The sequence below is a fragment of the Camelus bactrianus genome, chromosome 19 (assembly GCF_048773025.1).
Source record: "Camelus bactrianus isolate YW-2024 breed Bactrian camel chromosome 19, ASM4877302v1, whole genome shotgun sequence".
Lineage (NCBI taxonomy): Eukaryota > Metazoa > Chordata > Mammalia > Artiodactyla > Camelidae > Camelus > Camelus bactrianus.
In genome coordinates this window covers 40,777,617-40,789,798 of record NC_133557.1, presented here as the reverse complement: position 1 = coordinate 40,789,798, position 12,182 = coordinate 40,777,617, and the positions used below count along the sequence as shown (strand labels likewise).

The 12,182-nt window shown below is 35.7% G+C and overlaps 1 protein-coding gene across 3 annotated transcripts in view; it reads left to right on the top strand.

Moving 5' to 3' along the window:
* Positions 1-12,182, top strand: part of MACROD2 (mono-ADP ribosylhydrolase 2) — a 1,883,327-nt gene that overhangs the window by 435,503 nt on the left and 1,435,642 nt on the right. For all 3 annotated transcript variants that reach the window (XM_074347853.1, XM_074347852.1, XM_074347851.1), the window contains exon 4: positions 2,203-2,232. In XM_074347853.1, the coding sequence (XP_074203954.1) occupies positions 2,203-2,232 (30 nt within the window). The remainder of the gene's footprint in view (positions 1-2,202; positions 2,233-12,182) is intronic.

Below are 12,182 nucleotides of genomic sequence, written 5' to 3'. Positions count from 1 at the left end.
CTTTTGCTGAAGAAAATTACCTTAATATTTTTCCTAATAAAATAAACATTTAAAAAAAATTTTTAGAGAACATAAATTGATAAAATAGACTTAAATTTGATGGACTCCTTAGAAAAATCATTATCAGGATTATAGTTATGCTTTGAATATATTTAAGCAGCTTAAATTGATTCTGTTACATGAGTGATAATGCACATGAAATTATCTTAAAAGTGATTGTGCACTGTGTAGATGGCACAGTTTTATAAAGTAGTTCTATGTTGATGTTAAAATGTGACCAGATACGCTTATCTAGACATGAGCACACATCTGACATAAATTGACTTGATGGTTCTCCAGAACTGGAATTCCAGTTCCTACAGTTATCCACCCACATGTCTTGGACAAGTGCCTAGTTAAACAGATGGGTCTTGGGCTGTGCTCTCAAAACAGGCAACCTCCACCTTCATTGAGCAAAACATTGGGCTAAAATAAAATAGGTTATTTTGTGTTATTGTGATTCTGGGCACAATAATTTGAGTGTAGAACTACTGTTCATTATTGTTGTTGTTTGTTGTTGGAAATAACTTTTTCTTTATGAATGACTATGTATAATTGGAGGACAACAGATGGAATTTCAAGGATCTGGAAAACCAATAGATAGGGAAAAAGTTCTCAGTCAAATATAAAAATAAAAAATCAGCAGGAGTGTGAAATGCCAGACAGTTTTATAAATGTGTGTAGCAAAGATTTTTAAGAAAATGTGTGAATTAGCCAGGAGACATCCTGAGATTTCCCCCATCCACTAAGGGGTATGGAACCAAAATAGGATTCACAGCATCTTTCCCTCATGTCCCTTCAACAAGTTACCACCACAGCAGTTACCAGTTTGATTTGGGGCAGGATATTAAGTCCTGGTTACCATCTATGTAAATGCTGCGCATTTTCACTGTGAAGTCAGAAGGATTTGGGGGACTTGAGGTGGCAGTTTGGCAGATGACTTTATAATGTCAGAAGTGAGTTTGTTTCTGGTTGATCAATGGCATTGCTATTCAAAAAGCACTGAGGGGAAGGCAAAGAGCAGCAGTTAGATGGCCCAGTGCTTGGAAGATCACAGGAGACAAACTTTGATGCTTTAATATTGACATATTGAGAAAACCTTCAAAGACATTTGTTCTCCACAGATTTTCATGACGTTCTCTTTAGAGTTTCAATAATTAGCAAGCCATCACATATGAATATAGGCATTTATTCTTGAAATGCTCCATTATTTGTTGATAGATTCAGTAACACTGAAACTTGCTTCTCTTAATTATGGTGGTACACAATACGTGGACATCACACTAAAATTCAAGTTAGATTCCTACTCCTCTTTCTTCAGTGATTTCTTTAATCTTTTGGTAGCTCAGGTTTCTCTACAAGGAAAGGGACCTTGGTCGCCACATACTTTATTTTGCTGCAGGATTTATGTTTTCTGGCTTTAGTTACTATATAAATGTAGGCATAAGATTGCTTAATCCTTCAGCAGGAATCTGCAATGGAACTTTCTGAAAATTTGACCTCTTTAAAAAAAATCTAAATGGAATTGCTTGATATTTTGCTTATTATTTGGCTTCTATAATTGTGTGTCCTAGATTAATGGATAAATAGGTAAGAAATGAAATACTGTTTTACAAAAATGTTTAAAGTTTGTTTCTTTCCTTTGAGTAAAAATCTTAATGCAAAAAGACTAAATTTGTTACTATTTGAGAGTTAGTTCTTATTGCAAAGTGTCTTGAGATAGCTTTATTTGATGGTGTTTAATTTAATTAAAATTGTCATTATACTTTCTTGTTACATTGTCCTTTGAAATTGTTGAAATCGCCTAAATAACATTGTTCTATCTGTACTTGATAAAACGGAGAAACCAGATTAATTTAGATACAGAATAGAAATAAAAGGATCACAATATGTACTTCATTTTATTAGATGGAAGCACATTATAAAAATGGTTATTTGAAGAGAAAAAAGAGATAAAAATAGTGAAGTATTTTAATTTTCATACTGTCATAAAACAGTAGTAAATTCTGTCTTTATATGAAAATACATATCTCACTATGAATATGACATGATCATTATCAGATTTTTCTTGAACTACTCTTTATTTTTATATATTATTTTATATATTATTTGTATATATTTTATAATTATCTAATGTCTTTTGTTTTCTTTTATTTGAAACAGCAAATGCCAGTCTTCTTGGAGGAGGAGGTGGTAAGTCCTGAACATCACTTAACTTAAAATATATTTTATTACTGCACCAACCATAAGATGTTTAGCAAGTTCTGTGATACTTTTAAAGAAAATTAATTTTGCTGTAGTTATCAACCATGAAAATTATAATCTTCCAGAAGGTAATTTGTAATAGAAATACCTTGGGTTTGTTCAGACGTTTGTTTTAACTGACTTCAAAATACATGGAATGCTGTTGTTCTTCTTATTGGGCTCTGAATTTCTGCCTCTGGCATAAGCTGTAGCAGCTACAAGCTACTCAGTTGAACACACACACAGTAGGGGATGGAGTGGTTTTTAATATGAATTCTAAAACAGTACATCTGGAGAATCGTGGTTTTCGTCTTTTTTTTTTTTTTTCATCATAGTGACTTAAAAATTTTGTGACTTTGTAGCCTGAGACCTTAATATATCAGTGACTTAAGAAGGAAATTAATATTGACACTCTGCTTTTTCTTTCTTCCGTTTTAGAGGAGAAAGAGAAAGAGATCACAATGAGATGAGGAAGAGAGAGATTCCTGTACTGGGGATTCTTTTTTGATACTAAAATCTTGTAACTACTTACTATTTTTATTTCTAGGTTGAAAGATGAAAGCTTTCCTAGCCCCAGTCTATAGTATGTAGTGGGGAAGGGAAAAAGGGTGTATGTATGATAGAAAAGGGTCCTTTTCATTCAGGACCCAGAAGGACATAAATCGGTTTGTTTTCTCTCTCCCTCCTTCTCCCTCTTTTTGTGATTGGGTTTTCAAAACACAGGTTAGAAATTGTTTACTTAATCCCCAACTTTTAAGAAATGTAAACTATTTACATAATCATCAGGAGGTTTCAGTGTAAATTTTATTTAAAAATTAAAACTTTAGCCATTGTTCCTATATAAGAATCAGTAGAGTTTTCAAAACAGAATGTTGGAAATAGAAATGATGGAAATAGTTTAAACTAGAAAGTGCTCTCATTTTCACCTGTCAATGCACATTCTATAGCAGAGCATTTTTATTTTTTCCCAAATTACTTTAGAAAATATAAATATACAGGATTTCTCTCTCTCTCTTTTTTTTTTTTTTTTTTTTGGTATTCTTTGGGAGTTGAAGGGGAATTTTTTTGGAATTTATTAAATTCCCGGGAAATTTTTATCTCTAGGTCTAATAACTTGTGAGGGAGACATTTAAATAAGTGCTGTGGTTTTCGTCTTTTTTTTTTTTTTTTCATCATAGTGACTTAAAAATTTTGTGACTTTGTAGCCTGAGACGGTAATATATCAGTGACTTAAAAAGGAAATTAATATTGACACTCTGCAGTCATCAAGCCCTCAAGCTCTAGCTTTTCTGCCTTCCTTCCTGATGCATGGAACTCAGGGTCCACGATGGCTGCCGGACTCTAGCCATTGTAAATACGGGGGTCGGGAGGAGTAAGCAAAAAATCAAAAAGGTGGCCCCTGGAAGATGAGCCGGTTTTCTTACAGCAGCCTTACCTGAAATCCCACATTATCCTTAAACTTGATCAAATGTTCATTCATGGAAAATACAGTTTTATTCCAGTAAGCAATGTGCTCATTACAAAAAGTTGTGTTCTGTTTTCCAAGGAGGAAGGGGAGAGCAGAGGTTTTGGCCTGCCATGAGTAGTCCCTGCCACTGTGGGAAGGCAGGCTACTGTTCAGGCAGCCTTGTCAAGCTGCTTTGTTTCACTGTATGTGTACATGGTTGGCGTGTATAGATCGACTGTAGTCAGCTGGCCCATATTTCCTTGTGGTTCCTCCAACCTATGTAGGAAGATACATTGAGCATTTTTAGCAACGGCAGGATGTTGAGGAATAGGAAAACTCAGCTTTCTGTTTACCTGAAGTATATACTTGACTGTCCTCTAGATGGTTGATTTTTCTAAATGCAGTTATTTGCCATAATTTCTAATTTTTGAATTGTAAAATTAGCAGTTCAGCATCATCATACAGGTAAATTACAAGCATTTAAGGTGGCTGTAATCTCCTTCATTAAAGTAGGTCATTGACAGGTTGAAATTCATTTATGCACTTCTGGAGATGTCAAGATTGCTCTCAAATACATGTCTGATTTTTGGAAAGGTACATCTAAAAATTAAATTTAAGGAATATTTTTACCCTTCTCTCAACTGGTGTTGGCCTTCTGATTCTACGACAAATCTTTTTAATTCTGTCAGTGGTATTTGTCAAGTAACAGCTAATAACCATCCAAGAAGAAGCACTTGAATGGATATAATCCTCTTGAATTTGATAAGTGATTCCTTTTATTGACTTGAATTAATATCCCCTCAAAAGCCTCTAAAGGGAATAATTCTTTAATTGACTAAACAATTTGATTAAGAAAATTTGACATCACATGGAAAATAATGATGGTACCTTAAGAACCACTGTTTTCAGGTCCTCAGAGGGACTTCCCCCCAATTCTGTATGCTGCACTTGAAATTAAGACAAAATCAGTCTGTACAAAATTGTGTTATCCATAATCTTAGTATTTTATTGTTCTATTTTAAGTGCTTATAACCAAGACAAGAGGTCTCTTAAAAGGAGATTTTAAAAATGATCACAGTCATCCTCTCAGTTCTGATTTTAAAGTGAGAGAATCATTTCACATAGGTGTGAATTTTCATCTTTGGGCCAGAGGTTACTCTTTTTAGGGACTTAGTGTCACTGACTACAGTTCATTGAATGGATCATCTCTGTGCATATTTCCTAGATATGTTAAAGGCACATAAACATACTAATTATTTAGGTAAGAATGTAACTGGATTCTACCTTCCAGGAAGCCTTTACATTACCTTTATATGGTATAATGTCAAAAACCCTTAGAAATTCTATTAATTTTTTGCAAGTTTTCTAGTCATTGCTCCCAGTAGTACCCTGCATAGCTGTATAGCACCTTATACATAAAACAAGTAAATTTTATTTTCTCATTTAGAACTTTTATTAGTCAGAGCAGGCTATATCAGGCTGTGGTAACAAACTTAAAAATCTTAGCGGCTTCAACAATAAGGTTAATTTCTTGCTCACATCGTGGTCTGAGCAGAATTGGTGGTCTCCTACTCAGGGTCTCCAACAGGTTGTGACACAGAGTCTCAAGTTGCTTCCCTATTTTGTGGCTACACTATATGACATGTGGCCACAGTCACAGAACAGGAAGAAAGAGAGTGGATCTTGCAGGATATATTTATAGACCAGTTTGTGAATGGCTCACATCACTTCTGCTCATGTTCATTGGTCAGAAATCAGGCAAGTGACCCCCAACCTGACTACAAGGAAGTCTGAGAAGAATGGAGTCTTCCAGCACTCCCAGGAAGAGGAAACGGGGTGGTGAATACATAGCACTGTCTCTGCCACCATGCTCAAATGAGACCAGTGTTATTTAATAATAATAATAATAATAACAACAACAACAGTATTTTAGGGTTGAGGGAAATGTGACTTAGGGAGATTTGATGACTTCTACAAGGTTTCACACCTTTTAAAGGCAAAGGTTCAGTGAAGACAGGGTTCTTGACCTGCACTCAGAGCTTGTGCCTTTGTTCTGTGATTTTTAATCTATCTTTGCCCTTTACATTTGCCTTTTCTCTACACGAGTAGGTAACTTGGAAAAATGAATGAGAGGATAAGAAAACATGCAGCTGAGACATGGATGATACTTCCCTCAGGCTTATTTTCACGTCTTAAGCTCAGTTGATAATCTGAAAATACATACAATATCACTGTCTTATGGCAGCTTTGGATTGCTATCCAGATTCATATACTTTGTTTGTGTATTTGAGGTTTAGTCTTAGAACATACTGCGTTTTAAATACATGTTTACTTATCTGTAATAAGCATATTTTACATGCAGAAAGTCATGTGATGTTGTACTTTTGGAATATATAATTTAAAAAAAAACACCTTTGCAGCCAGTCTTAAATTATGCCAAGATGCTGAATTAGAAAGGAAAATCAGAATTAAAGAGCTACTTCCTCAATTCCTTTCAGATCATCATGTACTGGACTGGAACGTAATTTACAGTCTCTTACTTTGTATACTGTCTTTCCTTTTCATTGTCACAATAATTAACATAAGACCGGAATCTGCGGATTGAACCCAACCAGGACATAGTTTATGGGATTTGCTCCCCCATTTAGTCTGTCAAAGCTCCTGATGCTAAAGCCTGAGGCAGAATGTTAGACATTTAAAATGACATTTCTTGATGGAGTGGCAATTTAAGGTTGGATTTTTATACACATAAATTTGTAGGACTTCTTTTAAAATTGTATATATATATAATGTATATGTGTGTGTGTGTATATATATATATATTTGTTTTAATACTGTAATTCTAGACCTTATCCTTGAGGTGATTCTGTAGCAAGTTAATTTTAATAGCACAGGGAAATATATACGTGATCTTATGGTAGTCACAGAGAAAACAATGTGACGATGGATATATATATGTTCATGTATACCTGAAAAATTGTGCTCTACACTGGAATTTGACACAATGTTGTAAAATGATTATAACTCAATAAAAAAAAGTTAGAAAAAATATAAAATCTCTAAGTATAAGCAACTGCCACTGAGTAAACTCTCAGCCCGAGATGGAATGCACAGAAAACCACTTTTCCAGAATGAGAACACAGCATATAATACGCCCTTCTCCACTTCCAAAGGCTTCTTGCTCTCCTTGTGCCCTTAAACAGGGCTTAGACTTGAACCAGGTGAAGTACCAAAGGTACTTCAAAAGCAGTGACATCGTGAAAGCACTTGGCTTCACACAATAGATACCCTCCGTGTATCTCCACCCACCCATCACCTGCTTCTACATACATGCGCACATGTGAGCACATGTCCATTCATTCATTCATTCATTCATTCAACAAGTACTAATTTAGAAACCACAGTGTGTCAGTGCTGATTACTGATTTGGCAATAAACACTGCTCTTTCCCTTTGACCAGTCATGGTCCGTGTTTGGCTGAATTTTCTGAGCAATTATAATTCCCTATGTTCTTTCAGGTCTTCCAAGGATTTTCCTTTCATGGAGCTTTTGAATTAAAATGATATGACTTTAATATCAATAGAGTGGGCATCCAGTGTCAGATTCCTTCTTTAAAAAGCAGAACAGATACCCTGAAAAGCAGTTTTTTCGCAAAAAAATCTGAGTTTCTAACAATAGGTTTAAAGGTCTTTTTCAGTGTGTTTCAGTGGGAACGCTTTCGTAAATTACTTCTTAAATATCCACAAGCATCGTGGAGTGCCCTCTCACCCTCCCTCCACATACAGAACGGAATCCCCTCCATGATTCCATGTTTCACTCTTGTTAAACCTTGAGATTTAGCTGGGCCTGAGGCATTAGAGGGATCTGGGATAGTGGTCCGCAGTGAGGAGCCAAGTCTAGTTAAAGCAAGCAGAGTGCTGGGGGTTGCCCCTCACGAGAGTTAGTCAAGTGTGTCTGGCAGTGAGTTAGCCAGCTGCTCTGTGCTCAGTAGGTGAGGGGGTCCCAGCCATGGGCCCAGGGAGTAGCTGAAGTCTCTGAGTCCTGGGAGAGAGCAGCTTGGCCAACAAATTCAGGAGCCCTGGCATTCTTGGTCAGGTGGGGACCCAGTCTGAGGAGTAGAGTTTCAGGAAGAGATGTGATGCTATACCATGGAAAATAAGACTTGAATTCTGACTGCCTCTGGTAGGATTGAGCCTGGATACAGCAGGTGGTTAAGCCTGCTGGGAGAGAGCAAGAGACCCAGGTGTGAGGAAGGATGGGGGACAGGGATGCGGGGACCAGGAGCCAGGCCAGATCTGAGCACATCCAGTTACATACTGGACCAACCTGCCTTTGTCCTCCCTCCCTTCATCCCTCCCTTCCTCCTGCCCTCCTTCCCTCTTCCTTTTTCCCTTCTTTCCTTTTTCTCTTTCTCAGTCAACAGCATGTAGTGATTACCTATTGTATACTAACTAGTCTTGACACTGAGGTAGCAAAGAGTCTTATAACAAAGTACAGTCAGAGGTATAAGTATTTATTTATGCATCAGTATCATAAGAACTAGAAATGCTATTAATCCAGGAAAAATGGAGCAGAAATGATGACATCAACTTTTGGAGCAGTCAGGGAAGGCTTCCTGCAAGAGGTGACACTGAAACAATCTTGAAGGATGAGTATCATTTTCCAGGAGAGGAAGGAAATGACTCAGTTGTATTTTTCACTATTGGATGTAGATGTATTTTATAGATGTATCTCACTGTGTTTCAGTTGTCCTGTTCTACAGTCATGGTATGAAGACCTTGGTTAAACAGTTTTCTCTGACCATTCAGGCATGCCACTTAAAATGGAGTGGACAGTGTTAGAACTAAAGAGAGGAACTCTGGTACTGGGGGTTCTGAGGACGTTGGCAGCAAAACTCCATCCCAGCAACCCTCCCTGCCTTGCCTTCTTCTCTGACTACCTCACCTGCATCTCAGTTTAGGGACAGACTCTGCAGCTGCCCACACTAGTTGGATTTCTAGGATATGTTTTCCTCATTCCACATGAACTTGTCTAGTTCTACTCTTAGAAGTTTGACCTAGTCCTGATTGCCCTCATCTTGTCTGCCATTTGTCAGTAAGCCTTTTAGATTCTTCGTGGGGGAGGAAGGAAAGGGTGTAAAATCCAGGGCATGTCTCTGCTTGAACTCTTCCTTTGTACTGGCCATTCCAAGGATATGCCTTATTTATTCCACCTCTAACGTTTGTAACCTCTCAATTTTAAAGCTAATTTAAAAAGTATTCATCATATTAAGTGCACACCTACTTCCCCTTCTGAGTGAAACTGTCCTATCTAAAAACCCTGTCCAAGGGGCAGTCTTGTGCAGATTAAATGCCTCTTTTCATTCTGGCCAAGCTGATTAAAACTAGAAAGATACATTCCCCAGTTAGAGCATAAACTTCTTGAAAAAAAGAGGCTTTCTTACTCATTTTTATGGCCCTGGTAGCTTCTACCAGATGTAGCATGTATTTCATTTTAATTTTGTGATAGTACTGTCTTTCATCTTGGATTCTTAACATGTTTAGACGTTTCAGTTTTGACCAGTTTGCTCTAGAAACATATCTTTATCTTTAGATGATCTCTGAATGAAAAGACAGAACTTTAAAAAATACTTATAGCCAGCACCCTGAGGCTCATATGCATATTTCTGCAGTAAATATATTGCCTTTTATTTTTAAAACAGTTTACATAGCTAGGATAGCATAATTTTCTTTAAATACCAAGATTATATTTTTTTCAATTCTGGGGGATAAAGAGAACAATATAATTTGTATAGATGTGGAAATGAAATGTAGAAAATTTGTGTTATATGGAAAAAGGGAAAGGCCATTGTCTCATTCATGTTTTGTTATATTGCAGGCATTTAACCAGTTTATATCTTTCAATCAGAAATATTATTGTCATTATTGATTTTTCTTGTTCAAACCTGTTGGCAAAACTTTTAAATGCTAATGTGCCAGTTAATAAGATTTAATGCTCATTGAAAAATAGAATCAAGGATGTGACTTAGGAGAAGTTTTTACCTAGATTGGCTTAGCTATTGAACTCTCTACATCATGCTTGAAAAGTGATAGGCGATGAGAATTATGGGCAGTACTCTCTTAATATGTTACTTGATTTAGGTTTTTCATTGAGAACAATGAATTGATTTTGTAATACCACTTGTAATTTAAAATATTAAGACATAAAATGGTAGGTTACTTAAGATTAAAAGTATAGGCATTGATGCTATGGCCTCTATTTTATGTTTTATTACAATAAATAATCACTTTTTAGATGCCTAATTTTGTGCACTATTAAAGATAATTGTTTTTTTCTCTCTGACATATGCTTCATTTCATTAGCTTGTGGGTGTTCCATAAAGCCTTTTTGTGATCAGTATGTTCAACCTTTAAAAGAAAAATAGAGTAAAACCATTTTACTCTTAAGTTTTCATGACTGAAGTTCAAATTATTTTAAAATATTAATTACACTTAAAAATTAAAATATTCACTATACTTTGTTGAATTAATTAATCTTTGTTGAATATTTCTTCATACAACTGAATAAAAACTTGATATGTTCATTGTGATGGCTCTTTTGCCTGTTAATAATATAAATCATTGAGACTTAGAACAGTTTGAAAAAAATTGTGATATCATTGCAGAACAGATACCATGGAAAGTAGTTTTTCACACATGTATTATTAGGGGAGAGAAACCCAACCAGATTGAGGGAAGGACTTTAGATTTTAAAGATATGGTAGACCTAGGAAATCAGAAAACCTCTATGCAACAAACTCACATAAGCTGTGGATAAAATATAATAAAAATTAGTTAAAGTATATAGGTCAGCTTGCAAGAAAGAAATGATATCTTTGGGTGCCATAAATAAGAGAGTACTGAAAAAACAAAATGAACCAGAACTATAATATAAAATCCACACTATAGGTGCCTTATGGTCATTGGGCACCAGGAATTATGGGGCTAGTTTTCATTTGGGGATTAGAAGTAGGACTGCATAAAGTCAGAGGTTAAAGCTTAGATCCTTACCTAAAGCCAAGATCCTCAAATTGTTATACTCCCAATCGAAGGGTGGACTTGAAAAAAAATTCCCTGCTGGCTTAAAAGAAACTACAGGGAAGACTCCCCTGAAAATTCAGCATCTTGAGCCTAAAACTTTATTGTGTTTAGTACTTTAATCTATACTACCATTGTGTCTGAGAATCCCAAAGACAATAGATTAACATAAAATTGGCCTAGGGGTTACTATTAGAGGCAAATTCACAATCACTCTGAAGGTAAGTGCCCAACACGCAGGCCATGTGATACTTCCACAAAAGCAAAAGCCCTGTCAAAATGATCTCATTTTCAAAAATTACAAAACATATGAGGAACTTTACAGTGGAGAAGCACAACAAGCACTACTTTAGCCAGGTAATGAAAGTCACAACCAATAGTGATAAATCATGTTGACGGATGTACTTTTGATATGACATATTGAAAATGCCACCTTCCTTCTGTTGTTTTCCTCTCAAAATCTATAACTCCAATCTGATCATGAGTAAAATATTGACAAATTCCAATAGAGGAGGATTCAACAAAATACTTGATCAGTATACAAAGCTATCAAGGTATACTGATATTTTGATATCACCAAAAATGGGAAAATCTGAGAAGCTCTCACAACTAAGAGGAGCCTAAGGAGACATGTCAGTTAATCATAATGTAGTATCCTGGATGATTTCCTGGAACAGAAGAAGACATTAGGTAAAACTAAGGAAACATGAATAAAATGTAGACCTTAGTAAATAATAATATGTCAATATTGGTTCATAAATTGTCACAAATGTACCACACTCATTTAAGATGCCAATAATAGGCAAAGCTGGGTGTGAAGTACATGGGAACTCTCTGTCCTATCTTCTCAATTTCTCCATAAGTAAGTCTAAAACTCTTCTAAAAGATAATCTATTATTTTTTTAAATGAATCATGCCAGAATGCACACTAAATATGCAAGAGTCACAATGGAAATCAGGGTTAGACTCCCAGGAATGTAAGGTAGCTAGACTGCATCCTAAAAGAGAATAGAAAAATACCAATAAATGTGCTTAACACACTTAAAAGTATAAAAATGAGAATCCAAACTCAAAAAGTGATTCAGTACCATGGTCAAAAAAGGGCAGATATCAAAAAGAAACAGTATGCTAGGAGTGAAAAATGTGGACTTGGAAATTAAAAACTCTAATAATAGATTTTATAACATCGTATTAGATATAACTGAAGAGAGAACTAGTGAGTTGGAGGACAGCACTATAGGAATTACCCAGAATGCATCACAGAGCTATAAATAGATGGTAAATATGAAAGGAAAGGATAGAGACAACACAGATAGAGGGAAAACATTCAACATACATGCTATGGGAGTTCCAGAAAGTAAAGGATTTTAAAAAAG